This window comes from Lissotriton vulgaris, chromosome 4_1 (assembly GCF_964263255.1).
Source record: "Lissotriton vulgaris chromosome 4_1, aLisVul1.2, whole genome shotgun sequence".
NCBI classification, from domain to species: domain Eukaryota; kingdom Metazoa; phylum Chordata; class Amphibia; order Caudata; family Salamandridae; genus Lissotriton; species Lissotriton vulgaris.
The window spans coordinates 149,940,341-149,967,383 of record NC_141691.1 but is presented as its reverse complement, the minus strand read 5'-3'; the positions used below and the strand labels follow the sequence as shown (position 1 = coordinate 149,967,383).

General features: G+C 47.0%; 1 protein-coding gene across 3 annotated transcripts in view; it reads right to left on the bottom strand.

Moving 5' to 3' along the window:
* ATP7A (ATPase copper transporting alpha) overlaps window positions 1-27,043 on the bottom strand; it is a 568,605-nt gene that overhangs the window by 72,889 nt on the left and 468,673 nt on the right. For all 3 annotated transcript variants that reach the window (XM_086918413.1, XM_086918412.1, XM_086918414.1), the window contains exon 18: window positions 5,189-5,335. In XM_086918413.1, coding sequence (XP_086774539.1) covers window positions 5,189-5,335 — 147 coding nt within the window. The remainder of the gene's footprint in view (window positions 1-5,188; window positions 5,336-27,043) is intronic.

Below are 27,043 nucleotides of genomic sequence, written 5' to 3'. Positions count from 1 at the left end.
AGAGCAGTATATTTTGAAGGGATGACCTGTGGAGGGTCAACTGACACAAGGGGAGACTCAGTGTTTCCTCCTGTGGCCGACATACTGCTTCTAGTGTGGTGTAAGTGATGCACCTACCTACACTATGTGTTACCTACTGATCCCTTGCTAAGAGTTGCAGCCAAGGTGTGCTAAGCCTTGAGGAGCTACAACAGCTGGTTCAGTAGAACTCAGAGTATTCTAAGCTTTAGTTATGTGTACCTAACAGTACTTATGTGATCTTTCAACAAGATATTCTTAGGATACGTGTGGTAAAACAACAGCAAGCTCAAATCCCAACCGCTGCTCACCAATGTGAGAAGGTGGCCTGATATGCAGTGCTCACTATTCTAGTGAACACTATGTATCAGTCCAGCAACCCTTATTGATGATTGGTTGTAAGTCAACCTTATAGACCAGCTATCCTAGTAGCGTGGATACGAGCAGTCTAAGGCTAAAGACTCGAGAGGGCGCGTTAAGCCAGCTGTTTACCACACATATACCCCTTGAATACCAAGTGAAAGGACACCACACAAGTGTTATGAAAATAAACAGTTATTTATTTAAAGATCACAACAGCCCTGTACTCTTTATGAGGACAGGGTACTAAGCACAAACCAAAACTCTTACAAAAATACTTAAGTTAGCACAGTATATACAAATGCCCGAGGGGCACGGAAAACCATATACTCTGAAAGTGGAATGCGAAATTCCTAGCAGGTAAGTACAGTACTAATAGCTTTTGGAATCGCTAGGACTTGACTAGGGAATCGTTAGATTATGTCTAGGAGGCCTAGGGGACTCGGGTGCAGTGTGTGCACTCTCACGCGAGATGCGGGACAAAAGTCTATGGTAGCTAGGAATTAGAAAGTTAGTGTTCTCGGGCGAACCCGACCTGGTAGGGAGAAAACGAAAGTAGATTCTGACCCTTGGATAGTGAGGCTATGCTGGGGCACCGAAATGCCGAAGTTACCTAGCCCAGGGGCTGCAGCTGCATAGGTCTGAAAAGACGTCGGGAATCCTCGTAGACGGACCAGGAGCCGGAAGAAAAGATGCTGGCCGGTGACCAGTGAAGAAAGTTCAGTCGGATCCAAGCCTGGATCTTGAAGATAGATGACACCTGAAAGCAGAGGGGACCAAGTTCGAGACTACTAGCCAGTAGTCAGTGGGCACCAGGAGGGCACCGGATGGTAGCCACCTCGACTAGGTGAGTGGGTGACGCTTGACTCGAAGATCTCACGGACCAGGAGGCGTTGTCGGCGACCAGGATGGAGGATCGAGCTGTCCCACGAAGATAGAAGCTGTCGGCGTCGCTGGACCCAGGATTGGGCAACAAAGCCTTGGCAAATTCAAGCCCACGCGGTGGACCTAAAATGGCGTCTGGAGTGGACCAGGAGGGTCCGGGGTGCCTCTCTTGAAGAAGGAAGCAAAGGCCAGCCTGGAGCAACCAGACCAGCAGTCGTGAAGTCGTTGGGCGTCGTTCAGAGGGCCACAAGCCAGCCGGCTAGTAGCCAAACAACGCGGTGCACAGCAAACAGCAGAAGGGCCCCACGCAGATCGTGGAGATGCAGGGGGGCTGATCTTGGGTGCTGGAGCTGCGCAGGGTCGGGGCTTCTCGGACCCCAAAGCACTCACCAGTGGAGGACACGGTGGGCTTGCAGTAAAGATGTCGTGCAGTCTTGGCGATCGTCGGTCCCTTGAGGTCTCGTCGCACTCACGGTTCTCAGCTGGGCTGTAGAGGTGAGTAGAGGTCAGAGGGGCCAGGGAAGCCGGGTCTCGTCGAGCTGGGTCGTCGGATTCGTGATGAAGGACTTGCAGCAGACCGCAGTGTTCTTTAGGATGGTGCCTGCGGATGCAGGGTGACTACTCCTTAGCCACAAGGGAGAATCTTGAAGAAGAAATCGTGAAGTCCTTTCGAAGAAAGTGGTATCTTGATTCCAAAGATGATCTAATTTTAACAGGGGGCCCGCTCCCATCTTTATACTAAAAAAGGGGGCTGACCCGGTGACTAGGTCCTGCCTATGGGTGGGACTAGGTGGGGGGTGGTTACACCCCTCAGCCATGCCGGACTTCCCCAGGCCAGGGGCTGGTGTGCCCCTGGAACTGGTTCAGACCGGCCTATGCGTAGTGAGCACCGGGGTGCCACTCAGCAGTCACCTTCCTGTAAAGCCCTGCCTACCCAGGATACACAAAACCATGTCTGGGACGGTGCTAGCACCGCCCCTGACAGGAAACCCTTTGTCCAGGCTCCCCTCGCTGGAAGGACTCCCAGCTGTAGGGGGTCAGACTCGTGTCTGTGGTGGCAGCATCCATTTTGTGGAGCTGAGGCTTCAGTTAACTTTAACCGGGGTTCACAGTTACATACATGTCGTGTCCCTCTAGAAGGGTGGAATGCTAACCCCGTCGCCAGAATTGGCGAGGGGTTAGTATTCCAATTCGTATGACACCTTACTCGACATGTTTTGATAAAGCAATACCAAAGATAGCATTTAACCGCGAGGATTATAATGCACTTAAGAGTATATGGTATGCGATATCATGGAGCAGCTATTAGGACTTGATTCCGCAAGCTGCAGACAGGCTCAGCTCATGCCAGAGCACCATCTCACACGATTCCAAGCACTCTGCCTTCAGGATTGTCAAGGCCTGCCATAGGAGTGACTGATAGGAATCTGTGTGTCCATGTTAGGGTTAGGTATAGGTATACTACACCTACAGCAAAGGGTGATTACACGACTTTGCCCCAGCTGTCATGCAGCCAGTTGTGTCAAATTTAGGAGGCCAGCCAGGGGTGGCACAATACATGCTGCAGCCCCTGGCAGCCCTGGGTACACCTATGCCCTGAGTTACAGGGTCTGATAGGGTGGCCCAGTACCAATTGGAAATGTACCTAGGGTACATGGAATCCATTTTAAAGAGAGAGCAGTAGGCCTGGGGTCCTGATTGGCAGGGTCCCAGGTCGACTATGTCCAAAACCAGCTAAAACACAGGGCAAAAAGTTGGGGGCAACCATAGTCAGGATGTACCTTCCTACAGGTAGCAAATGTAAAAACAACAGTTGATGGACAGAATGCAAAACAATGTCAGACATTCACCCCAGTACAGAGATCTGGGCCCAAATCCATTGTTTTTTTGCACTCCACACCACCCCAGTTCAGACATGGCCATATGCAAATCAGCCTTGACCCTGTGCCTCATGGGAACAGTCCAGCCCGAACTACCAAGCCATGTCTTTCCTGGACCGGAATCAAGCATCCTAGGACCGGTTTCTGGCTATCAGTCATCATCAGCCAGGATAGCTTGACTCCAGTGGTGTGGAGAGCATGGGACTCACGTCTGAGCATACCCATCCCACTCGGGGTTGCAAAACCAACAGTTGATGGACAGAATGCAGAACAATGTCATACACACCGGTCCTAGGAAGCTTGTTTCCGGTCCAGGGAAGGCATGGCTTGGCAGTTCGGGCTGGACTGTTCCCATGAGGCACAGGGTCAGACTGATTTGCATATGGCCATGTCTGAACTGAGGTGGCAGAGTGGGCTAAAGAACGGTGATGGATTAAACCCAGATCTGTTGACTGGGTGTGAGTGTTTGATTGGTTCAGATGCTCCGTCCATCACCACCCCCTTTGGTACCGCTTTGTTCGCCATAAGTTGGCAGGGTATGCTCAGACGTGAGTCCCTTGCTCCCTTTGCCACTGGATTCAAGCAAGCCTGGCTGAAGACGGCTGTAATGCCAGAAACCGGTCCTAGGAAGCTTATGTCCGGTCCAGGGAAGGCATATAGATGGGTCTGAACTGAGGTGGCGAAGTGAGCTAAAAAATGATGATGGATTCAACCCAGATCTGTGACTGGGGATAAGTGTCTAAAAAGTTTCAGCGCTCCGTCCATCATCTCCTTGTGTTTGCTTTGTTTGCCCTAAGTTGGCAGGGTATGCCCAGACATGGGTCCCTTGCTCACTGTGCCACTGGATTCAAGCTAGCCTGGCTGAAATGGGGTGTTACCCCTAAACCGGTTCCAGGATGCTTGTTTCTAATTCAGGGAAGACCTGGCTTGGCAGTTCGGGCTGGACTGTTCCCATGAGGCACAGGGTCAGACTGATTTGCATATGGCCATGTCTGAACTGGGGTGGCAGAGTGGGCTAAAGAACGGTGATGGATTAAACCCAGATCTGTTGACTGGGTGTGTTTGATTGGTTCAGATGCTCCGTCCATCACCACCCCCTTTTGTACCGCCTGTTCGGGTAGAGTCTGCTTGAGTGATGGGAACTAGGGCAGTTGGCAGCAAATCGTATCCACCATAATTTGTAGCTTTCTGTCTGGCATCACGGACTAAGATCCGTTTACAAACATTCTAGTAAAATTATGTGACCCTTAGCTCAAGCTTCTAGACAGAGACTTATGTCAGGGTGAACCGGTTCAATGCTCTGTACACAAAATAACAATTGCAATAGGACCACAAGGTACTTGTTTTCTAATGCCTAGCAGGTAAGTCATAACCCTATATTCAGAGACTTCATCTAACCTTCAGGAAGAGCAGCTTCTAGATTTCTGGGAGTGCATCAGATTTAATCTACCCATTTCTTTTTTAGTTAAGTGAATTGAAAAAGAAAGTACATCCTTTTATGCGTCTATGGTTCTACATATTAACATATATCTGACGTACATCACCACATCCTAGGCACAGATATCTAACCTAATGACAAAAACAAGACACACAAATGTCACTCTGTCATTGTAAAAAAGTAAGTACGCTCTCACGGCTTCCAAATCAGTTAAGAATGTAATTCGATATTTATGGCTTATTAGAAGGAGTACATCATTGCTCGCCCGATTTTCTGCTGTCAAGGATTTACGTCTGCCTACATAATTCGTTCTTTTAGAGTTCTTCTGTCTATGATACAATCTAACACAAAAATGGATGTATAACACTTAGCAAGTTAGCAGATTTTAGCATTTCATCTACTTTACTCTATTTCCAGTTAAATGAATCATATTTTACCTGTCAAGTTTGATACAGCTTGGGGCATGCCAACAGGAACTGAACACAGTCAAATCATATGTAATAGGACACCACTGAATCAGTAAACATTTCAATCAATACCAAACATACGGCACAAGACTTCCCAAAAGCATCCAATCACTGTTTACACCAAGCACAGCTGTAGTTACCGTCAACCGCCACGAGGACAGCAGTGCGCCCTTTGCGCTCGTGCTCCGTCATGAGAAGGTCGACGTCAGTTTTCAGACCGAGGCCGTTCCGGTTCATCCACTCCCGGTTGCCAATCAGCACGGAGTACGCCTCAGAAGTCTGGATGACTAAAGAGAACACAGTTATCAATGTCTGTTCGGACATGGGATGCACAGGCGCAGCAGTAGCCCCCTCACCACACAACATGCATCACATAAAGGACGGGATGTAGCGCTGGGAGTCACCTTTTCATTTACAGAGCGCTTTACAGGTTAAAAAGCACAGCTCAAAGGGGGAAGGTGGAGTACACTCGAGCAGGGTGAATGAACATAGTCTACATTTCTTCAGTGACGACCCCTCTACTGTGATATGCTCAGTTAACCGCCAATTATTAATAGACTTCTCAACTCGCTCTCAGAGGGCGGTACCACGCTTGGAAGGTGTTCCTAGTTCACTCATGTTTGGATTAAGCGGCATCAAAAATATGTTGCCTGTTTTGGACCAACGCATCCAAGACAGCTACCCTCCTAGTGAAGACTTGCTGGGCAATCAAGTTAAAAAGTATTTATAATTGGTATTTATAGAGCGCAATGTGAGCCATAGAGATTTGTGCTTTCACAGCTGCAAACCCCCAAAGCTGACCCCAATGACCTAAACAATCTCCGCCCCATCACTAACCTCCCCCTTCTCTCAAAGGTCCTTGAAAAATGCGTCCTACTACAACTAGATAAACACATCGAAAACTTCAACCTACTCGATCCCTTTCAATCAGTGCTTAGGACCCGCTTCTGCCTTAATGGTACTGCCTATAAATGGTTCATCTCCTACCTACAACATCGAACTCAGCAAATCAAAATTCAAAACTGTCTTTCTAACCCCACTCCTGCCTCCCTTGGAGTCCTCCAAGGATTTATTCTCTCTCCCTCCCTCTTTAACCTCTTTATGGAACCCCTCACCCTCATTCTTAAACAAGCAGGCATCAACTACCACCTCTACGCCGACGACACCCAAATCTATTACAAGATTAAAAACCATGCTGATATCCTACACCTGAACAACACCCTCACCAAGATCCAAACCTGGTTCCATTCCAATCATCTCAAACCTAATAAAACTGAAATCATTCTCTTCTCCGCAAAAAAAAACCGTCTCCCCATAAAAAAATCCTGGGTCTCTGACCTTGACGCACTCAACTGCTTACTCACCCTGTCCAGCTCCGTCAAATCTCTTGGTATTTCTATCGACAACACCCTAACCCTTAACGTCCACATCAAAAACTCTGCTAAAGGAGCCCTCTGCACTCTCCATCACCTCAAGAAAATCAAACCCTTTATACCTACCGATGACTTTAAACTTGTAGTTCAATCACTTGTACTTTCACATATTGATTATGGTAACGCCATCCTCAACTGAATCCCCAAGGTCCACCTTGCTCCAATCAAAGCTGTGCTCAACCTTGCAGCCAGGCTCATCACAGACTGCAAACGCTTCTATCATATATCCCCAGCTCTCAAATCTCTTAAATGGCTCCCTATTGAAGGCTGATCTGCCTAAAAAAATTCCTGCATTACTCAAAGTCCTCCACACAAACACTCCGGAGTACCTCCTCAAAAAACTCCTCATTGCAGGCACCACACGACCTCTGAGAAGCAGCAACTCCCTCCTTCTAATCCTACCACTGCATAAAAAGAAATCCACACAATCACACTCCTTCTCTGGTAATGCCCCTATAATTTGGAATACCCTCCCAAAAAACCTGCACTGTAACCTCTCCTATTTCAGCTTCAGAACAAAGTCCTAAAAATCCACCTCCTCAATTATTACTGGGGATCATAATCCTGTGACCTGCACTTAATCTCCAATTCACCATGTTGTTTTTAGTTCAGTAATATTTGTCCATTCCCTGAACATCCTCTACCAAACTACCTGATTTGTATAGTTCTTGCCCCTATTAATCTATTAGATTTGTATATTTTGCAGTTTGTTTTTATTATATTTTATTTACTTGTATGGTATGTTGGCCCAATTATTATTGGGGGTCATAACCTGTGACCTGCACCTGATCTCCAATCATCATGTTATATTTGTTCAGTAATTATTTGTCCTTTTTCCGAACATAATCTTCCTAATTACTTGAAGTGAATAGCTTTTGCACCTGTATATCTATCTTGATTTGTATACTTTACATGTTGTTTCACTATCTTTTATCTACGTGTATGCCATGTTCGCTTTAGATTATCTTCTCATGTAAAGCACTCCAGGTCTAGCCTGCGCTATATAGAACTTTAAAAATAAAAATAAATAAAAAACCTCAGGCAGAACCCTGACCCGAGGATGCCGTGTTTATCCATGGGGTGCTTCAGGTGCATTGCTACAGCCTAAGGAAGGCAGGTCGGTGAGGGGGTGGAGGTGTGTGGAGTTGTCAGGGTCCAGGTGCATCTTTGAGTTGTTACAAGGACAGAGGTAAGACTTAATAATGTCCAGGTGAAGAAAGATGACCGAAGGAAGGTGAGATTTGATTGTGGTGTGAGTAGGTGGAGGGGTTTAGGGTTTGGAAAATGATGGTTGAGCCAGCTGTCGCTAATCTGTAGGAAGAAGCATGGGCAGTGATGTAGGTCCTAGTGAGGCCAATGTTGTCACGCTGCTCAATGGTAACTGCAATGGAGGGGCAACAATTCACAACTGAGCTTTTCTCTTACATGAAAGGCACATTCATATGGTTAACACCTCGTGGTCCACGCTTGCCATTAGTGGCGTTCGTTTCGTAGACCCCATGTACATTTTGGGTCCAAACAGATGGGAGTGTGGACAAAAATGGGCCTGCGGATTACAGGTTACTCATCATGTGAGTTACTTTCCCTAAAAGGCCTGACTGTAAAAAATGACCTTCCAGCTGGCCAGTTCGTAACACCAGAAGCATGATAAGCAAGTGCCGGGGTAATGGAGATCCAGAATCCCAACTCATTAGGTTAAGTAACTTAGAGTCACATCGGGAGAGAGCTGAAAATCTGTAGCTTACTTCTACAAGGTGCTCCTCTCAATGACCAAGAACAAATGATCGGGTCTCAGAGAAGAATGGGAACATACCCTGTGAATAGCGCAGGAAGAGGAAGAATGGATAATATCACATTAATGCACACTGAGCAGCTCTCAGGGAATGCAAGACTTACAAAGACCCAGTTATGCTATCGTTAAAAATTGTCAATATATCACATTCAGGACCCACGGTGGACTTCAATTTAAAATACAATAGTATTTTTCTTGGTAACAGTCAACAAAATAATGCAAAATACAAAATGTATGCAGTTATTTTATTGTGCAATATATACCGAAGAGAAATGGCAACCTGAAGTTACTTCCACATAATGCCTCAAGATGCAAACATATTTAAATGTAAAATATAAAAGCATTACTGTAAAAAAAAAATCTGCATTACTTTTCAAGAACACGTCATCATAAATCTTCAAGTCGGTTTTGGACTCAATGTTATATGAATCTCCATGCAATATGGGCCTAAGCTGAATGTGCATAATGAGAACGAAGACAATTAAATAGCTGTGTTCTTCTGTCCACCATGTTTACTTGTTAATCTGGGAAACAGTTTTCATCCCTTTCATCTCTTCTCAACCTACACGCGCTGCTCTATCACTCCCTCAATGAGAGCAGCTGTCCAGGACCACAGTAAGACCTCATCAGCTCCACCCATCAGAAGTCACAAGGCACCAGTCATACCTCATTATCAGCTATTGTTCAAACATAACTACAATCTCTTGTAGTTAATCCCTTAAATACCTACTTAGGAGCATTCTGAGTCTTCAAATTACCGCCCAGTCTCCTTCGTTATGTTATGTTAAAATTATTTTTAGAGCGCACGGACACCAAGCGGTTTCATGGTGCTAGGAGCGGAAGGACTGTGGCAGAAAGATTTCTGGAGCATTATTCATATGCTTGCAAGAACAAGAGAGTTTTAAGGAGAGTTCTGACTTGAGGGTAGCTCGTTACCAATCTCAGCTCATTCGGAAGGGAATTCCAAAAACGGGGGGCCAGAAAAGAGAACCTGAGACCACCGTGTTTTTTTCGTTTGAAGGTGGGGATGATGAGCAGGTTAAGGTAAGAGGAGCCAAGATCACGTGAGGGAACATATCGTTGGATCCTGGAAGAGATGAAAACAGGGCCTTGACCAGAGAGTGCTTTAAAGATGGTACAGCTTAGTTTAAAAACACAGCGTTTGGCTACCGGGAGCCAATGAAGGCTCTTCAGCAGGGGTATAACATGTTGGTGCTTAGGTTGGCGGAAAATGAGCCTAGATGCCTGATTTTGTACGAGCTGTAGGCGATGAAGCTGGTAAGCCGGAATGCCAACATAGAGAGCGTTTGCATAGTCAATGCGAGAGGTGACCAGGGCCATGATGACAATAGTGAGGGCTTCCGTGGTCAAGAACCTACAGATTTTCCGGATTCTGCGGAGATGGAAGAAGCAGGAAGAGACTGCAGCATTGATTTGTGGCTTTAGGGACAAGTTGCTGCTGATAATGACACCAAGACTTTTTACAAAGTCTGCTGGACGGGGTGAGATGCCCAGAGATGAAGGCCAGAAGCTGGAGTTCCAGGGGTTAGTGGGCCCTCCAGTTAGGACGAGCTTTGTCTTATCGGGGTTAAGTTTTAATTGACTAGAATACATCCATTCACTAATGAAAATCATGGTAGATTGGAAATTGCTGATGGATGTATTGGAGGAATATATATTAAATACCAACTGGAGATCGTCAGCATAGTTAAAGATTGCGGCCGGGCCATTGCATAGAGATACGATCAGGGGTTGCATATATAGATTAAATAGGAGGGGCGTTAGAGCAGAGCCCTGGGGGACCCCACAGGTCAGTTTTGTTTTCACTGCCGAGAAGTTAGACAGACGGACAGCCTGGAAGCGTCGAAGTAGAAAGGATGTGATCCACTTGAGGGCCAGACACTGGATGCCGGCATTACTGACATGGTCGATCAGAAGTTCGTGATCGACAGAGTCAAAAGCCGCCGATAGATCCAAGAGTACCAGGGCCTGGGCGATGTTTTTATCAGCTCCTCCCCTAAGCTCATCCATTACTGCCAAGATGACAGATTCTGTGGAGTGTGCTGGCCTGAAACCCGCCTGCCGGGGGTCAAGAAACTGGGAATGCTCAATAAATGAGCTGAGGCAATTTGTAACCTGGGCCTCTAATATTTTTCTGAGGTAAGGGAGCAGAGAAATGGGGCGAAAATTGCTCAGTACCGAGGGATCTGCGTTGGGTTTTTTCAATATGGGAACAACTACGGTGCATTTAAAAGGGTCCGGGACAATGCCTGATTTAAGAGAGTTGTTGAGGAGTGAGAGCGGTGGGTCAGGGCAGGCAAGAAAGGTCTCTTTCAAAATGTGGGGAGGACAGCAGTCATTAGGAGAGCCAGATCCCACTTTATTCAGAAGAGTCAGGAACTCTTCTCTAGAGATCAGGGGAATGTGATCAAGCGTGAGGGGGTTCTTGCAGGGTGTGAGAGGGATGGTGGGGGAAGGAATATTATTCTTAATGGAGGTAATTTTGTTGATGAAAAATGAGTTCAGTGAATCACATAGTGTTTGTGAGGGGACAGATTTAGCGGTCACCCGATCAGGTTGTGTGAGTTCATCGACAATTGAGAATATATCTTTAGCCTTTGTGGATGAGTTGGTGATTTATTGGGAGAAATACGCGGATTTAGTCTGAAGGATGGAGTCTTTGTAATGTTTTAACAGGGCTACATATGCCGCTTTCTCCTCAGAAGCATAGGCTCGCCGCCAACGGCGCTCTGCCTGCCTGAGGGCCAGTTTTTCCTTTTTTAGGTCCTCAGAAAACCAGCGTTGGGCGTCATGGGGGCGTTTAAGTTTGATTTTTTTCAGAGGGGTGCCCTTGTCACTGGCTAATTCTAGCCAGCGATCAAGGTTAGAAGCCTGGAGAGAGATAGGGACCTGTTCATTGGGAGAGGTGGCTATTAAAAGAGCGTGGAATTCGCCCATATTAGCCCGTTTCCAGTTTCTTGCCAAAAGGTTACCTGCCAAGGGCAACATGATGGAGGGGGTGTAGGCCATAGTAAAGGAGATAAAAAAAATGATCAGACCAAGAGCAGGGAGAATCTAGGGGGAGTGTGATATTGATGTTAGAGGTCCAGACTTGGTCCAGGGTATGCCCCTTGGCGTGAGTAGCTTTGTGGACATGTTGGGTGAAGTTCATGCCTAACAGAAAGTCTGTGAACTTGACCGAAGAGGCACTTTCACGAATATCAGACAGCCAGTAGTTGAAATCGCTGAGGATAATAATCCTGGCACGATTGAGGACTAGCTGGGAAATTAATTCACCGAAGAGTTCAGGGAACAGGGGAATATGATCAGGGGGTCGATAGAAAAGAGCACAAATAAAGGAAAACCTGGGGTGTCAAACTTTAAAATAAGACGGTCAACAAGAGGTAGGCTATTGATCTCTAGGGTGGTAAATTTGTGTTTTTGATGGATAATAGCTACCACCCCCTGGTTTACCCGACACCCTATTAGCTTGGAGTATGTAATAGCCGGTAGGTATTGCTGCAAGGATGTCGGGGGTAGAGTCAGCCGTAAGCCAGGTTTCCGACAGGAGTAAGATATCAGGATTGTCGGCATCAAGCAGTTGAAAGATTTCACGCTGAAGCTTCACCATAGAGCGCATGTTTAAGTAGGTGATGACAAGAGGGCCTGCTACCGGTGTGTTGGGATTGGTGGGTACAGGGGAATACTTGTGGGGTGATAGGGGGGGGGGGGAAGAGTCTTGCTTAATACGCTGAGTGTAGTACTCAGGAGATGCAGCTCTGGGAGCCAAAATCCATTCTTTCATGGCGTCTGTCCTGGCATTAGCGCTGATAGGCCAATCGTGCTGTAAATTGTAGAGCTCAGAAGAGGTGTAAGTGATCAATTGGGCATTGTAACTGGCCCCTGGTCCCGGCTGGGCATGGACGGGCGCAGACGGGCTTGCCTTTGGTGCGCCCGCTGCGCACGTCCGCTGCGCCTCCGCCTTGTGTCCATCTTAATAGTCCTGATGATGGTAACAACTGGCCTGCTAACCTCGCCGGAAGTGAGGGAGCAGGCGGAAGTTGTGTTGCTCACTCTATGACCCTCCGAACAATCGGCACTTGCCGCGTCGGAACGGGGTCAGGAGCAATGGAGGAAGAAGTTGCCAAGTACAAGTAAAAGCAAAGTTTAAAAAAAATAGAGTTTTGGCAGTAAGATCTTGCATATAGAGTCAAAGCGCTACGCACGCATCTAGCAGCTAAATCGCAGCGTCCGCTGCAGGAGCGCCTCTAAGCCCACCTAAAATAGTCCTGAGGCTCTAACAACTGGTCCGCTAACCTCACCGGAAGTTGTGTTGCTCACTCTATGACCCTCCGAACAATCGGCACTTGCCGCATCAGAACGGGGTCAGGAGCAATGGATGAAGAGGTTGCCAGTAACCTCTTAAATGTCTTGGTGTAAGATCTCACTAGGTCAGTTTGGATTGCCATCCCGGATTACTAGAGCAGGACTGTCAAAATTGCAAATTTGGAGTTGTTTGACCTGCACAACAACACCATTTTGTCATGTGGTTTGGCAGACTGTAGCTCATGGGGTCTGCCCAAAGATCTATTAAATCCAGGCTGTTGGCTGCCACAAGGTTCTTTCACTTATTTACGTCTTCCATTTTTCGTTGCCTAGTTGTTTAGTGGACAAGTAGATTTTCTAAACCAATTCAAATTTGGTGACCTTCCACAACTTCTAGATGTGGAAACTTTGCAGAGGAAGGAATCGCAACATGAGCACTGAAGCCTTACACATGAGCTAAAATGTTGGTTTCAAAGAAATAGCACAGACGTGGGCTGCCCCATGGAAAAAAATGCCCTTTCAGCTAGCTAGCCAGCCATAAGCTTAAGACGAAAGGCATGTCAACATGTCCAAGTGTATCACTTCTGCTGCATTAAATTTCATGAAGTCTAATGATTATTAGTATGGCTACCGCTTAACCTCTGGGTTGGGAACTGAATGGACAACCGTAGCTCAGGGCCTTTATCTGATTGGGGTGAACTGATGCAGAGGGGGGCGATACAAAATAAGAGAATGACTTGATCTTTGGCATTGTTAACGGGGAAATTGCTAGCGATGCAAAGGACCACAACGAGGAACCGGCACACTTTCTGAACTAATAGAAAGAGATGAAATCCAGGATGAATCTAGCTCCAGGAACTAGTACGATGCTGTCAACCAAGGAGTTTCTATTAAAAATGGTATCATCTAAGGTACGAAATATGCTATGGCTACTACATGGAACAGTGACAGACAAAATATACTTTTGAGAACCTTGAAGTCTTAATTCAAACCATTTACTGAGATGAAGCAGATGTCTATGAGCCAGTCTAGTGCAAGTAGAAAAGTAAACTTTCAAACTAGGAGGTCAAGCTGCTTTATTTGACTGAATCAGGAAATATGTCTTGGACTTGTATGATAAGTGAAAATATACTGAATGTAGACTGCATATTGGTCACCATAGAATTACGTGTCCAGTTTGTCCCGCTGATGTGTGATGTTTCCCCGGTTATGAGATTGATTTGTATGTAGGAATAGTATCTATATCACAGAGCATTATATGGGGCTGGAGAAAGGGTCAATCCTTCACCCCTTTCTTCCAGGCTGGGAGGAAATGGTGACACCCTTCCAGAAGCCACTTTGTCTGCCCAAAGGCTATCCTGCTTTTCAGAAGAGATACCCTCTAGAGAGTAATGCCAGATAGTACAAGGAGGAAAAAGCTTGAAGGCACAAAAAACCTTTTGGTTTTTCTCCAGGTCCCTATTGTAGGATGCTTCTTGCTAGGCTGATAGCTTGTTTCTCCCCTGAGGCGGAAGCCGGGGGCATCTTTCTGTACACTTTAAGGAGTGACTGTTTGAAATTGAAATCTTTTAAAGCGTGCGTGTGTTGGGATAATTAATAACTTTCCTGTACTCCTGGTGATTTCTACTTTGAGCACAGACGCCACCACGTGCAGCCTATTTTAAAACTGTTTATATTTTAATTGGAGCACTTTTATTGAAATACTGACCTCTTTGCCGGTCCGGACGAGATTTCTTCGTCCCAGGGGCCCGACCTTGGTCTCTCTCCCCCGGCGCAGCTGAGCACAGCGCTCTCGCCGGCCGGGAGAACGCGGAACCGCCATCTTGGGGGGAGGCAGGGTAGCGCTCCAGCTCCTGGACGCCTCCCGCCCTCCCTCACTACTTAAGACCCCCCGCCCCTCTCTACTACAGATAGCTTGTTTCTCCCCTGAGGCGGAAGCCGGGGGCATCTTTCTGTACACTTTAAGGAGTGACTGTTTGAAATTGAAATCTTTTAAAGCGTGCGTGTGTTGGGATAATTAATAACTTTCCTGTACTCCTGGTGATTTCTACTTTGAGCACAGACACCACCACGTGCAGCCTATTTTAAAACTGTTTATATTTTAATTGGAGCACTTTTATTGAAATACTGACCTCTTTGCCGGTCCGGACGAGATTTCTTCGTCCCAGGGGCCCGACCTTGGTCTCTCTCCCCCGGCGCAGCTGAGCACAGCGCTCTCGCCGGCCGGGAGAACGCGGAACCGCCATCTTGGGGGGAGGCAGGGTGGCGCTCCAGCTCCTGGACGCCTCCCGCCCTCCCTCACTACTTAAGACCCCCCGCCCCTCTCTACTACAGATAGCTTGTTTCTCCCCTGAGGCGGAAGCCGGGGGCATCTTTCTGTACACTTTAAGGAGTGACTGTTTGAAATTGAAATCTTTTAAAGCGTGCGTGTGTTGGGATAATTAATAACTTTCCTGTACTCCTGGTGATTTCTACTTTGAGCACAGACGCCACCACGTGCAGCCTATTTTAAAACTGTTTATATTTTAATTGGAGCACTTTCATTGAAATACTGACCTCTTTGCCGGTCCGGACGAGATTTCTTCGTCCCAGGGGCCCGACCTTGGTCTCTCTCCCCCGGCGCAGCTGAGCACAGCGCTCTCGCCGGCCGGGAGAACGCGGAACCGCCATCTTGGGGGGAGGCAGGGTAGCGCTCCAGCTCCTGGACGCCTCCCACCCTCCTCCCATTGCTAGATGGACATGTATAAAAAGAAGGGCTCTTCCCGTCCGTCTGCGCCCGTCCGCGCCAGTCCCGCGCCCAGCGCCGGAACCCCTGCATCTCGCTCCCCTAAAATTACCTGGACCCTCGATCAACTACTCCAACTTCGTCAAGACTTTTGCAATCCCATTACTTGCTGTAAACCCTATAGCCTGGAATCTATGGCATAATCCTGTCCACAATGCAACTTCACTATCCCTGGTGTTTCTAAAGCATCTCAGCTGCCCCCGAGTGTGCATGGCCAACCCTCAGTCATTTTAAAAGCTGCTTTAATTAATTGCAGATCTCTCCCGGCTCATGCCACCGACATCTGGCTATCGCTTGATACTCATAAATGGGACTTATTGTTTCTTACAGAAACCTGGATTAAAGATTCGTCCAAACCGGATATTAACTTGGCCATTCCACCTGGTTACTGCTTTACTGGCATTAACCGAGAAAATTCCAGACCATAGAAAATTCCAGACCAGAGATAATTGCGAAATCCCACCTGAAACTGAATCTTACTAAAATTCCTAATCCCGGTCTTATTGAAGCCGCTTATTTTACGGTTTCGGACCCTGCTGGCACCATCTGTGCCGGTATCCTGGTCTATAACCCCCCTGCTGCCACCGTCCCCTCTCTCAATGCCCTGACGCATTCTATTGCAGATTTTTCTCTTAAACACCCCCACTTTACTGTGCTGGGAGACTTTAATCTCCATATCGATAATCCTTCCTGCTCGCAAGCCTCTTCCCTGCTGGAAACATTACAAGGCCTTACCTTGCCCCAATTAGTCAAAGGCCCGACTCACATTGCAGGTCACACTTTAGATCTTATTTTTTCTAATCATCCTGGTATTTCCGCCCTCTCCCCCTTCCCCTTGACCTGGACTGATCACTTCCTTCTTCCCTTTACTATCACTTCTCCTTCCCCTCCTCCTCCTTCCTTCATTGACAGAGATAGGGGTCGCAAATGGTCCAAAGTCACATGTGAGTCCCTGGAAGCTTGTCTTCAATTTCAACTAAATCAGCTGGAGGATCTTGATAAAGAAACTGTAAGATTTAACTCGACCCTTTCCTCTGCTCTGGACTCTGTCGCCCCTCTTGTCCCACTGACTTCCTCCAGATCACGCCCTTCTGCCCCTTGGTTTTCCCCCCTGCTTCGTGAGGAAAAGAGCAAGTGTAAACAATTAGAACGCAAATGGAGACAGGATTATGACCCTTTCGCCAAACTGGCGTATAAATCTGCCCGCAATAAATTTCATAAATTGAAACGCTCTACGATGAGAGCTTACTTTTCTAATCTCATCCAACAGGCGCAGAACTCTTCTAAAACTCTTTTTACCATCGTGAAAGATTTTGTAAATCCTCCTGCCACGAAAACCCAATGTACCCCTTCTCAAGATCTGTGCAACGGACTCTCGGACTTCTTTCAGAACAAAATAATCAAACTGTCGTCCTCCTTTGATATTGCCCCATCTAATCACCTTTCTGACATTGAATGTTCCACTCATTATTCATTTAATTCCTTCAGTGAACTGACCCCTGACTTGGCGTTGTCCCTGCTATATAAAGTCAAGTCTGGTTCCCCTCTGGACCCAGTCCCTGCGAAAGTCATGAGTACTCTTGCCCCTGTTCTAGTGAATCCTCTTCTAGCCATCTGGAACTCCTCTCTGTCCTGTGGTCAATTTCCCTCAGTGTGGAAACAGGCTAGACTAATTCCCATTTTAAAAAAACCCGGTGCAGACCCCACGCAATTTGGTAATTTTCGGCCCATATCACTCTTGCCCAAACCTGCCAAGATACTGGAGAAAGTGGTACAGAAGCAGTTGGCTCAGTTTCTTGAATCAAATCAGCTGTTACACGATTCTCAGTCCGGCTTTAGAACCGGCTACAGCACCGAGACGGCACTGCTAGAAGTCTCTGAGATTATCAGGGAATCGGTGGATAGGGGCGAGGAGGCCATGCTGGTCCTCCTCGACCTATCCGCCGCATTTGATACTGTCTCCCATCACATACTGGCAACTCGTCTACAACAGCTAGGGGTCGGTGGCACAGTGCTGACATGGATTAAATCTTTTCTATCTAGTCGGTATCAGAGGGTTTCGATGCACCCATTTGAATCAGAGGATAAACCTCTCCTATGCGGAGTGCCCCAGGGTTCGGCCTTAAGCCCTTTATTGTTTAATGCCTACGTGGCTCCTCTTGCCAAGGTAGTTGAGTCTTGGGGTGTCAGGGTGGTCTCCTATGCTGATGATACTCAGCTTGTTTTTTTCATTTAGAGACCACTCTGACTCCCTCTTTTCCAACTTCAGAAACTGCCTTGGCAATATCTGCTCCTGGATGTCAGCCAATCACCTTGCTCTTAATACCGACAAAACTGAGGTTCTCTTCTTCAGTCAGAGATCTCCCCCCCCTGCACCCCTATGGTGGCCCACCGTATTGAACCCTCCACCTACTCCAGTACAAACTGCCCGCAACCTAGGTTTTACCTTTGACAACACCTTGTCTGGTAGCTCCCAAGTCAATAAAGTTGCAGGGGCTTGTTTTACCAAACTGCGTATGATCCGGAAGATCTTCCCCTATCTCCCTCAATCTTCCCGTAAAACAGTCGTCCAGGCACTTATTACGACCCATCTAGACTATGCTAATAGTCTTTATGCAGGTGCCCCCCAATATTTGATTGACCGTCTGCAAGTTGTGCAGAACGCCACTGCTCGGCTCATTGGTAATATCCCCGCCCGTTCCTCGGTCAGAGCATACCGGGACGAGCTACACTGGCTCCCCATAGCCCGGCGCATCGAATTTAAAATCCTGACTCTGGCATTCCGTGCAATTCATGGAACTGGCCCGTCCTATCTGAGCAAACGACTCAAGATCTCGTCTTCAGTAAGACATTTGAGATCCAACAGCCTTCGTCTTTTGATCGTGCCTAGATTTAGGCTCTCTCGAAGTGGCGGTAGAACTTTCACCGTCATAGCTGCCAAGCTCTGGAACAGCCTTCCTCTTGACCTCAGGTTCATGGAGTCTGAGCCTATCTTTCGTCGTAAACTTAAAACCTGGCTGTTTACTAAACGTTAAAATTCTTCAGCACCTTGGTGGATTTGAATCTGGTAACTTTCTCTGGGGATACTCTAGCTATCATAGCGCCGGGACACCTCCGCCGGAGGTAGCCGCGCGCTTTACAAGCTTCTAAATAAATAAATAAATAAATACGTTTTAGATCTGGGTAATACCAAGATTGGAGCAGAGCAATTGCTGGCAAGACTGGAACTGAGATGGAACTGAAGAGCCAGAGCTAACAGGGCTGGAGCAGAGAAGGAGCTGAAAGAATAGTTAGAATAAATAATCTAAATGCAGAAGAAAGCCAGAGGATTTGTGTTGCATTGGTATACTGATCAGGAGCTGTTTATATTATGGCAGAACAGATCCCACCGTCAGGATGGGGCTAGTCTCTTAACAACAACCACCTGACCAGAAGACACTGTTCTCAGAAAGGGACATGTTGGAACAGTGTTGATGTCTGAGGCAATCTTTGCACAGAATCTGTACTTGGTGGCCATCTTAGAATGGAGTTGCGCTAAAGAAAAAAACTGTAGCTTACAGTTAACAGCCTTCGCTGCTGTTGGAAGAGAACCATAAAAAAGGTATCATATACTCCTGATAAAAGCTATAGGAAAGGCTCAACAGCTAGTACTTGGATTGTTAAAACAGTTCTGCATTTTAGTTGCGAATACTATAACTTATTTTTGTGCTATAAAATTCTTGATGATAATATATGTAAGATAGTACATGAACATTATGGATACTATCTGATGACATGTACACCTTTGGCATTAGTGAATCTAATAATAAAACAGATATTAAGGGTCAGGTGTTTTAAAAAACAGCAGTGTTATGAACCAGCAACCATAAAGTAGAGCTTAAAGGCTCAGAAGGTAACAAAAAAGTAGGATACAGAATCAATCACTCATTCAGGATTTATACAGTGCAGTTATCACCCAATAGGATATCAAGGTGCTTAGAATCTGTCTGTTGCGAGTCTACCCTCTTCTATATCCATATCACATTCATGTAGAAAGGCATTTAGCTAGCTTTACCTAAAATGTAATATACAGTACATTTAAAAGGAAATTTACACTTAAAGTGTGTCTGTGCTTTGTGGGTAGTTATTAACTTAATAATGAACAGGGTGGGAAGGTGATGCCAGCAATTCAGTTTGCCAACACTTGGTTTGGCCTTTAGTAGAATATCACATTGGTCACAGGATGAACTTTTCTTCTAAGTGAAAAGAAACAAGACACACTGTGAATGTTGTTTCGGTGCCAAGGTTGCACTAGTACAAATATCCATAAGCAGGAGTCCAGGATAGGTACATTTGGAGAACACCCAGTCTCTTGAAAGAGCATATAATTAACAGCCGTAGAGTTCACTCTAAGTCTCCAAAGAACGAGGTAAAAGCGCACAAGTTACATTCTGCCGTTTCTGTTATGGGATTCATTTGGGTTTAATCTAAAGGAGGACTAGTAAAACAACAGTTTCTCTCTCCGACTGAAACCAATATTATGTATCCATCCTTTCTGTTCAGGAGTTGGCCCAGCTAACCACAAAGATGTACCTAGCCTAAATCCACATCACAAGTAGGAAGTCAATGCATCAACGCCACACAAGTGGAACACAAAGCTTTACTATATCTTTCCTCCACACATTTTCCAGGGTTTAAAGTAAACAGTGAAGGTACTTGAGCTACCTCCTCATTGCAACCACAGCAAAAGTAAATTGAACCAAACTATCTTTCTAGAGCCCCAATGCACTCAATAAATACACTGTTTTCATCTGGTTTCTATAATAAACAAAAAATGCTCCAATGTTGCAACAGATTTTGGAGAAGTATACCAAACAAACAATCCAAATCACAACTGCTCAGTAATTTAAACCTCAATCTGACGACTTTAACCTTCCTAGATAGTACACGTGGGGACAAGGATCACCAACCGTAATACGACGGAGAAGAGCAATGAGCCAATCACAACAATTGCAGTGGACCAGTAAGATACAGTTCCAATTTCTAGACAATGTGAACAAACAGATCAGGTTGTAGAGAGAAATAGAAAGAAAAGAGTGAGAAATCAAACCATTATGCAATTAATCAATCTCATGTCTAAAAGTAAAAAGAAAAAGGGATAAAAACAACTAGTCTGTAATATTGGACTGTAATTGCAGCATATAAGGTTGGAAAGGCCCTCTCAGTCTTTGGTTAAAGAAGTATTCAGCAAGATATTGAGGCCATCTGAATATTTCGTTCTGACATTTCGTCTTTAGTCTCCAGACACTCCCCAGGAAATTCATAAAGTCAGGTCTTGGGCTAACACCCTCCTCAGCTAATTCCATCTGCTCCAGTGTTGTGGAAAGGGCACTCAGTCAGTACTGGATCTTGACTGTGTTTATCACAAATGTCTGTTGTGATGGTTTCAATTGTAACATTATCACTGATGACATTGATCTGTATTAGCAGGAAGATATATTTCGACTATATTTAGTCTGAATATTAACACTACGCCCTCAAGACAAATTACTGTCTGGTCTGCGTAGCTGACACTTGCTGGGTGATAAAATTAACCAAGAAACATTTGTTCTCATGACAAGGACAACTACATCTGAGAAGTATCGCTGGTCATGGGCTTTGGAGGAACGGAGAGTCCTAATTATCTGGAAAAACATTCGTAATAGACCCCATTTTTGTTTTGCAAAAAAGTACCATTAAATGCTGGGAGTGAATTTCTCTTCAGTCTAGTTTACTTACTTGAAAGCTACTCTTCTTAATTCTAGGAGACCACTGTGATGGTCTTCTTGGTCCCTAGCATTCCCCTTCTGAGTGTCAGAAGCTACAGAAATGAGACTCCGTTTATGACTAATATGATAACCTGAGATTGCATCGTTCTCTTTTGTATCTCTGATTGTGTGGAAAGTGGGCCTTATTCCCCGCTCACTAAATATACCTCACTCTGCTGGGTTAAGGACAGGAGATGATTTTGCATCATGGTTTAATTGCAACAGTTATCATGACCATGTTTAAACAGAACAATTTCTACTCTTCATCATCAGTAGCTATTTTACCATTCGCAATGAAAGAGATGCCAAGCAGAGTAACCTATTGTAACCTAAGGTCTCAACCTTTGCAGGACAGTGGCTAGAATAGATGGCCATTATTCATCAACTCTCCTTCTGCGATGCAAAGGGTTCAGTTGTTGATAGCAGACAATAGGTTGAATGGGTAGCAAAAATGAACTATACCACTTCCAAGATTTGGCTCTAAGATGCAAGTCTATGGTCATGAAAGTGTCAACCTTTAGACCAGCAACATGCTAGAGAAGATCACAATTATGTTAGAAAGCAAGAAACCTCTGATAAATGCTTCAAAATCAAATAGTATTGTGTGGTAAGGTCAGTCTTAAACTCTGGCACGTATAGCAAATAATATAAACAACTGTCTGAAAATTCTACAACCAGCTTTTGAAAATTGTTTTTGAATTGCAATAGAGCAACATTTTGTTCTCTCACTCTCTCTCTGTCTCTCTCTCTCTTGTGTGATATTTCAGAGAAAGAGTTTACTTCTTGTTGGAGGAACTTTCAGTCATATCACAGGTAAACAGGTTGGTTAATACTAGAGAATTCAATGGTCTTGCGCCAAGCAATCCGACTCTTTTAACTGACCTCTCAAGTGTATCCATGAATCAATGGGGTAAAGGAGAGTGTGGGTTTGTAAACCCTACCACAATCCTTGCCCAACCACACATTCTGAACCAGTTGCATCCTTCTGCTAAGAAGTAATCTATAACATGAACAATGGTCCTCTGCAGAATGTTTCCACTTTCTTGCCCTAAACGTGTTCTATGCTGCTTTTAAACGGTCCTGGCACTAGTCAATGTCTAAGCGCAGGGGTGGACCAAATGGCGTTTTTGACAAAGTTAAAAAAAAGCAAGTATTGGGCAGGTCAACAAAACAAACGCTCATGAAGACAATTACTCACGGACAGATATTCATGGCAAGCACTCCCATCATTGTCATGTTCACACTTCAAAATAGAAATTTTCTATAGAAAATTGATCTTTTATTTAGCTTTCTCTGAAGTTGAGACCTTAAGGGCCAAAGGGAATGCAGAGTAAAAAGAAGAGGTCTAATGACCAGGTTAAGGAAAGCATAAGAGATATTCTAATACATAAAAAAGAAATGTAAGGGGAAGTTCCAAAGATGCATGCAAGCAGACAACACAAGCACGAAGAGGGAGGAGCATGAAAAGTTACTAACTAAAGTGATAAGAACTTTCCAGTCCCAAAACACATAAGTGTCGGGCCTCCATAATACGCTGATGGCGTTAAACTGGATACAAACAAATAGCAGATCCAGTATGCCTTATTTATCATCCTCAACCGTAACTCTGAGGCTGTAGCAAACCTTCAAAATGGCAATCTTTGCCCTACGCAGGCCCTGATTTCTGATTGGATGGGCTTGTCTGAAGAACTGTGCCACCACATTTTTTTCATAATACTTTAACTAAATAGAAAGTGTGGCAAGAAGATGATCGATCAGTTCAAGCCTGAGTGGGAATGAGGAAGCGATTCCCAAATAGGGGATAAATATGGCATCAAACTAAATGAAGATAATGGAATTATCACTATTTATTCAGTCTTCATAAAGACTACTGTGGCATTTTACTCAGAACATCACTCCAATTTACCAGCTTCTAGGGTCTGAATGGTGAATTCTAAAATGCAACTGTTTGCCACGATTCTCTATCATTCTCTGTAAAAACGTGATTCGACTTTGAAGGACATTTCCTTTACAAAATTCTTTATCAGTTCATACATTTAAACATCGCTTAAACCCTAAAGCACAATTAATTACCTTCGGTAACGATATATCTGTAAGAAACAGTAGTTCGTATTAGATTCCTTACCTTAGAATATCCCCAGGCGTCAGACTGGATCCGGAAACTTTTGCGTAGCAGTACCCTTGCGCGTCGGTAGGCGTCATCTGCAGCTCCGCGTCCGTTGTCGGCGTCGTTGGCGCCGGGATGACGTTGCCGGAGTACTTAGACGCCGCCCTCGCGCGCTGACGTCAGTTCTTATACACAGCTTTTCCGTGCCAGAAACGCAGAGCCATGATAAAAACCAACACTGGTGCCATGAAACTAGGGCCCTGAAAGGGGATAACCTTAACCCTAGATATCGGTTCGCAGAACGGGGAGGATGGGTGGGGCGGTAAGGAATCTAATATTAACTACTGTTTCTTACAGATATATCGTTACCGAAGGTAAGTAACTTGTGCATCTGAAAGAAACAGGTTAGTATTAGATTTCTTACCTTAGAATAGATACTCTAGCAATACCAACCCCGGTGGTGGGTCTGCGAACCAATAATCACACCAAAAAGTCCTGGAGGACGGAACGGCAAAAGAAGCCATCCCTCCGGACTTGGCTGTCTTGCGAACGTGTGCAGCGAGGCCCACGCAGCTGTCTGACATATGTCCTGCATGGGGACTCCCCTGCCCAGGGCAGTAGTAGCCGCCGTGGCCCGAGTGGAATGGGCCCTCAGCCCAACAGAAGGCTCCTTTTTAGCCAGGGAGTAGCATGCTTTGATGCACAAGACGACCCACCGAGAGATGATCCGTTTGTGTCCCGCCGCCCCTTCTTAGCGCCCACGTAACCAACAAAGAGTTGGTAATCCACCCGGAACTGGTGTGTGCGATCCAGATAGTATGAGAGCGCACGTTTTTGGTCCAGATGGTGGAGCCGCTCTTCCTCTTTAGAGGGATGCGGAGGCGGAAAGAAGGTGGGCAAGGTGATGGACTGCCTAATGTGGAAGGCTGTGACTACCTTGGGCAGGAAAGAGGGTCTTGTCCGCAACACAACCTTGTCCGGATGGATAGAAAGGAAAGGAGGCTTGGATGAAAGAGCCTGGAGCTCACTCACTCTCCTGGCAGAGGTGATGGCAACCAGGAAAGCAGTCTTAAGGGTAAGAAGACGGAGAGGACAGTTATGAAGTGGCTCAAAAGGAGCGCACATTAGGTAAGTCAGAACCAGGTTCAAGGCCCACTGGGGCATCACAAAAGGAACAGGGGGGAAAATATGAGTGATGCCCTTCAAGAACCTATTTACAATCGGGGACTTGAACAAAAAGAAGGATGATCAGATAGCCTTAAGAAGGCCGAAAGGGCAGAAAGGTAGCCCTTGATAGTGCCCAGAGCAGAGCCTTGCTGGGCAAGAGAAAGAAGGAAGAGGAGAACCTCAGAAAGGGGGCAGAGAGTGGATCCACAGCCTTTGCTGTGCACCATGCCACAAATCTGTTCCACTTGCAGGCGTATACAAGGATGACGTGGGCCCGGTCGCGCTTGATCTTCTTCAGCTCTCTGGGCAGAAGTGGTATAGGCGGAAAGGTGTACAACGGACCGCAACTCCACTCGTGACGAAAAGCGTATCCGAGCGAGTGCCGCCTTGGAAATTCCAATGCCCAAAACTGAGGACATTGCGTGTTCTCTTCGGTGGCGAATAGATCTAACCAAGGCTCTCCCCACTGCAGAAAGATGCCTTGCGCCACGTCAGAGTTCAGACGCCATTCGTGATCCATCATGCACCGTCGGCTGCGTTCGTCTGCCCTGGCGTTCAGAGAACCTGTCAGGTGGTGAACCACCAGGGTCACGCCCTGATGTTCCAGCCACTGCCAGAGGCGCAGAGCCTCTTGGCAGAGGGTCCACGACCCCACCTTGCCCGGTTTGTTGGAGTACCACATGGCGGTGGTGTTGTCTGTAAACACCTGCACTACACTCCCCCGGACAGAGGGGAGGATTGCCTTCAGTGCAAGACAAATCGCCCTCAGCTCCAGAAGGTTGATGTGGAGCTGGGACTCCGCCGGAGACCGCCGGAGACCAGAGACCTCTGATCTCCGCCTCTCCCATGTGCCCCCCCTCAACCTTGGACGGACGTGTCCGTCACAACTACGTGCTCCGGTTGGGGTAGGGAGAGGGATCTGCCGCTGACCCAATCGCGGTCCGTGAGCCACCACTGCAGCTGTTTCGCAGTGCGCTCCGAGATCAGGACATGGTTGGACAGGTTGCCCTGATGCTAGGCCCACTAAAACTTCAGGTCCCACTGCAGAGCCTGCATCCGCAACCGGGCGTGATGCACCAGAAGGATGCAGGAGGCCATCAGCCCCAGAAGCGCAGCGTCAACCTGACTGAGACCTGGGATAAACTGCGCCGAGTCGAGAACCGCTCCGATGAAGAGGAGCTTCTGAGAGGGACACATGTGTGACTTCGGCACATTGATGGAAAACCCCAGCTGGTGCAGGAGGTCGGCCGTAGTCTGGAGGTGGCTGACGACTGTCTGGGGCGAGCCCGCCTTCAACAACCAGTCGTCGAGGTAGGGGAACACTGAAACCCCTAACCTGCGCAGATGAGCTGCGACCATCGCCATCACCTTCGTGAACACCCGTGGGGCGCTGGTAAGGTCGAAGGGGAGCACGGTAAACTGAAAGTGCTCGTGGCCTACCGTGAACCGCAGGTAGCGCCGGTGGGCCGGCAGGACGGGGATGTGGAAATAAGCGTCCTGCAAGTCCAACGCTACCATCCAGTCTCCCGGGTCCAGGGCAGCTAAGACCTGACCCAGTGTCAGCATCTTGAACTTCTCCTTCCGTAGGAAGCCGTTGACGTTCTGCAGGTCCAAGATAGGGCGTAGGCCCCCTTTGCCCTTCTAGGGTACCAGAAAGTAGTGGGAGTAACAACCACACCTTACTTCTGGCCCAGGAACGCTCTCGATGGCCCCCTTGGCCAAGAGGGCTGTAACTTCCTCTTGTAGAAGTTTCAAGTGATCCCCCGACACGTGGCGGTACTGCGGTGGCATGGCTGGAGGGGTCGCCTCGAAGGGGAGGGAGTAGCCCCTTCGGACGATTTGCAGCACCCACCTGTCCGATGTGACAGTGCGCCAGTAGAGGTAGTGATGGCGTACCCTGCCCCCCACTGGCGTCACATGGGCCTGAAAGCTTGGACTAGGAGGGCTTTGAGGCGGATGCTGCAGGGGTAGGTGTGGACTGGCCTCGCCGTTGTCCCCGACTGCCGCCACGGCGGTTTCCACGTCCGCCACCGCGCTGGAAGGTAGTTTGCGGCCCGTATCTGGCAGGACGTGTGGGGGCGTCCCTTCCATGGCCATGAAAGGAGCGAAAGGCAGCCGTTTGCTGGCGCTGGGCCGAGAGGCCCAAGGACTTGGCAGTAGCCCTGGAGTCCTTAAAGCGTTCAAGCGCATGGTCTGCCTTGTCGCCAAAGAGGCGACGGCCATCAAACGGCATGTTCATAAGGGTATTTTGGACATCAGCCAAAAAGTTGGCGGACCTCAACGAGGCGTGGCGACGTATCGCCACCGTCGTTGCCTTTGCTCTGCCCTGTGAGTCCGTGGTATCCAGGCCACACCGGATGGAATACCGTGCCGCATCTCGACCCCCCGCAAGGGCTTGGGCGAGTTTAGTCCGGGCCTACTCCGGACATTGAGGCAGCACGTCCACGACCGTGTCCCACAGAGAGTGGGTGTAACGGCCCAAGAGGCACACGGTGTTGACTGACCGCAACCAAGAACTCAGGGAGGAGAATACCTTTTTTCCGTACTGCTCATACCTCTTGGATTCCCGATCAGGGAGAGCCGTCGGAAATGTGGTCTG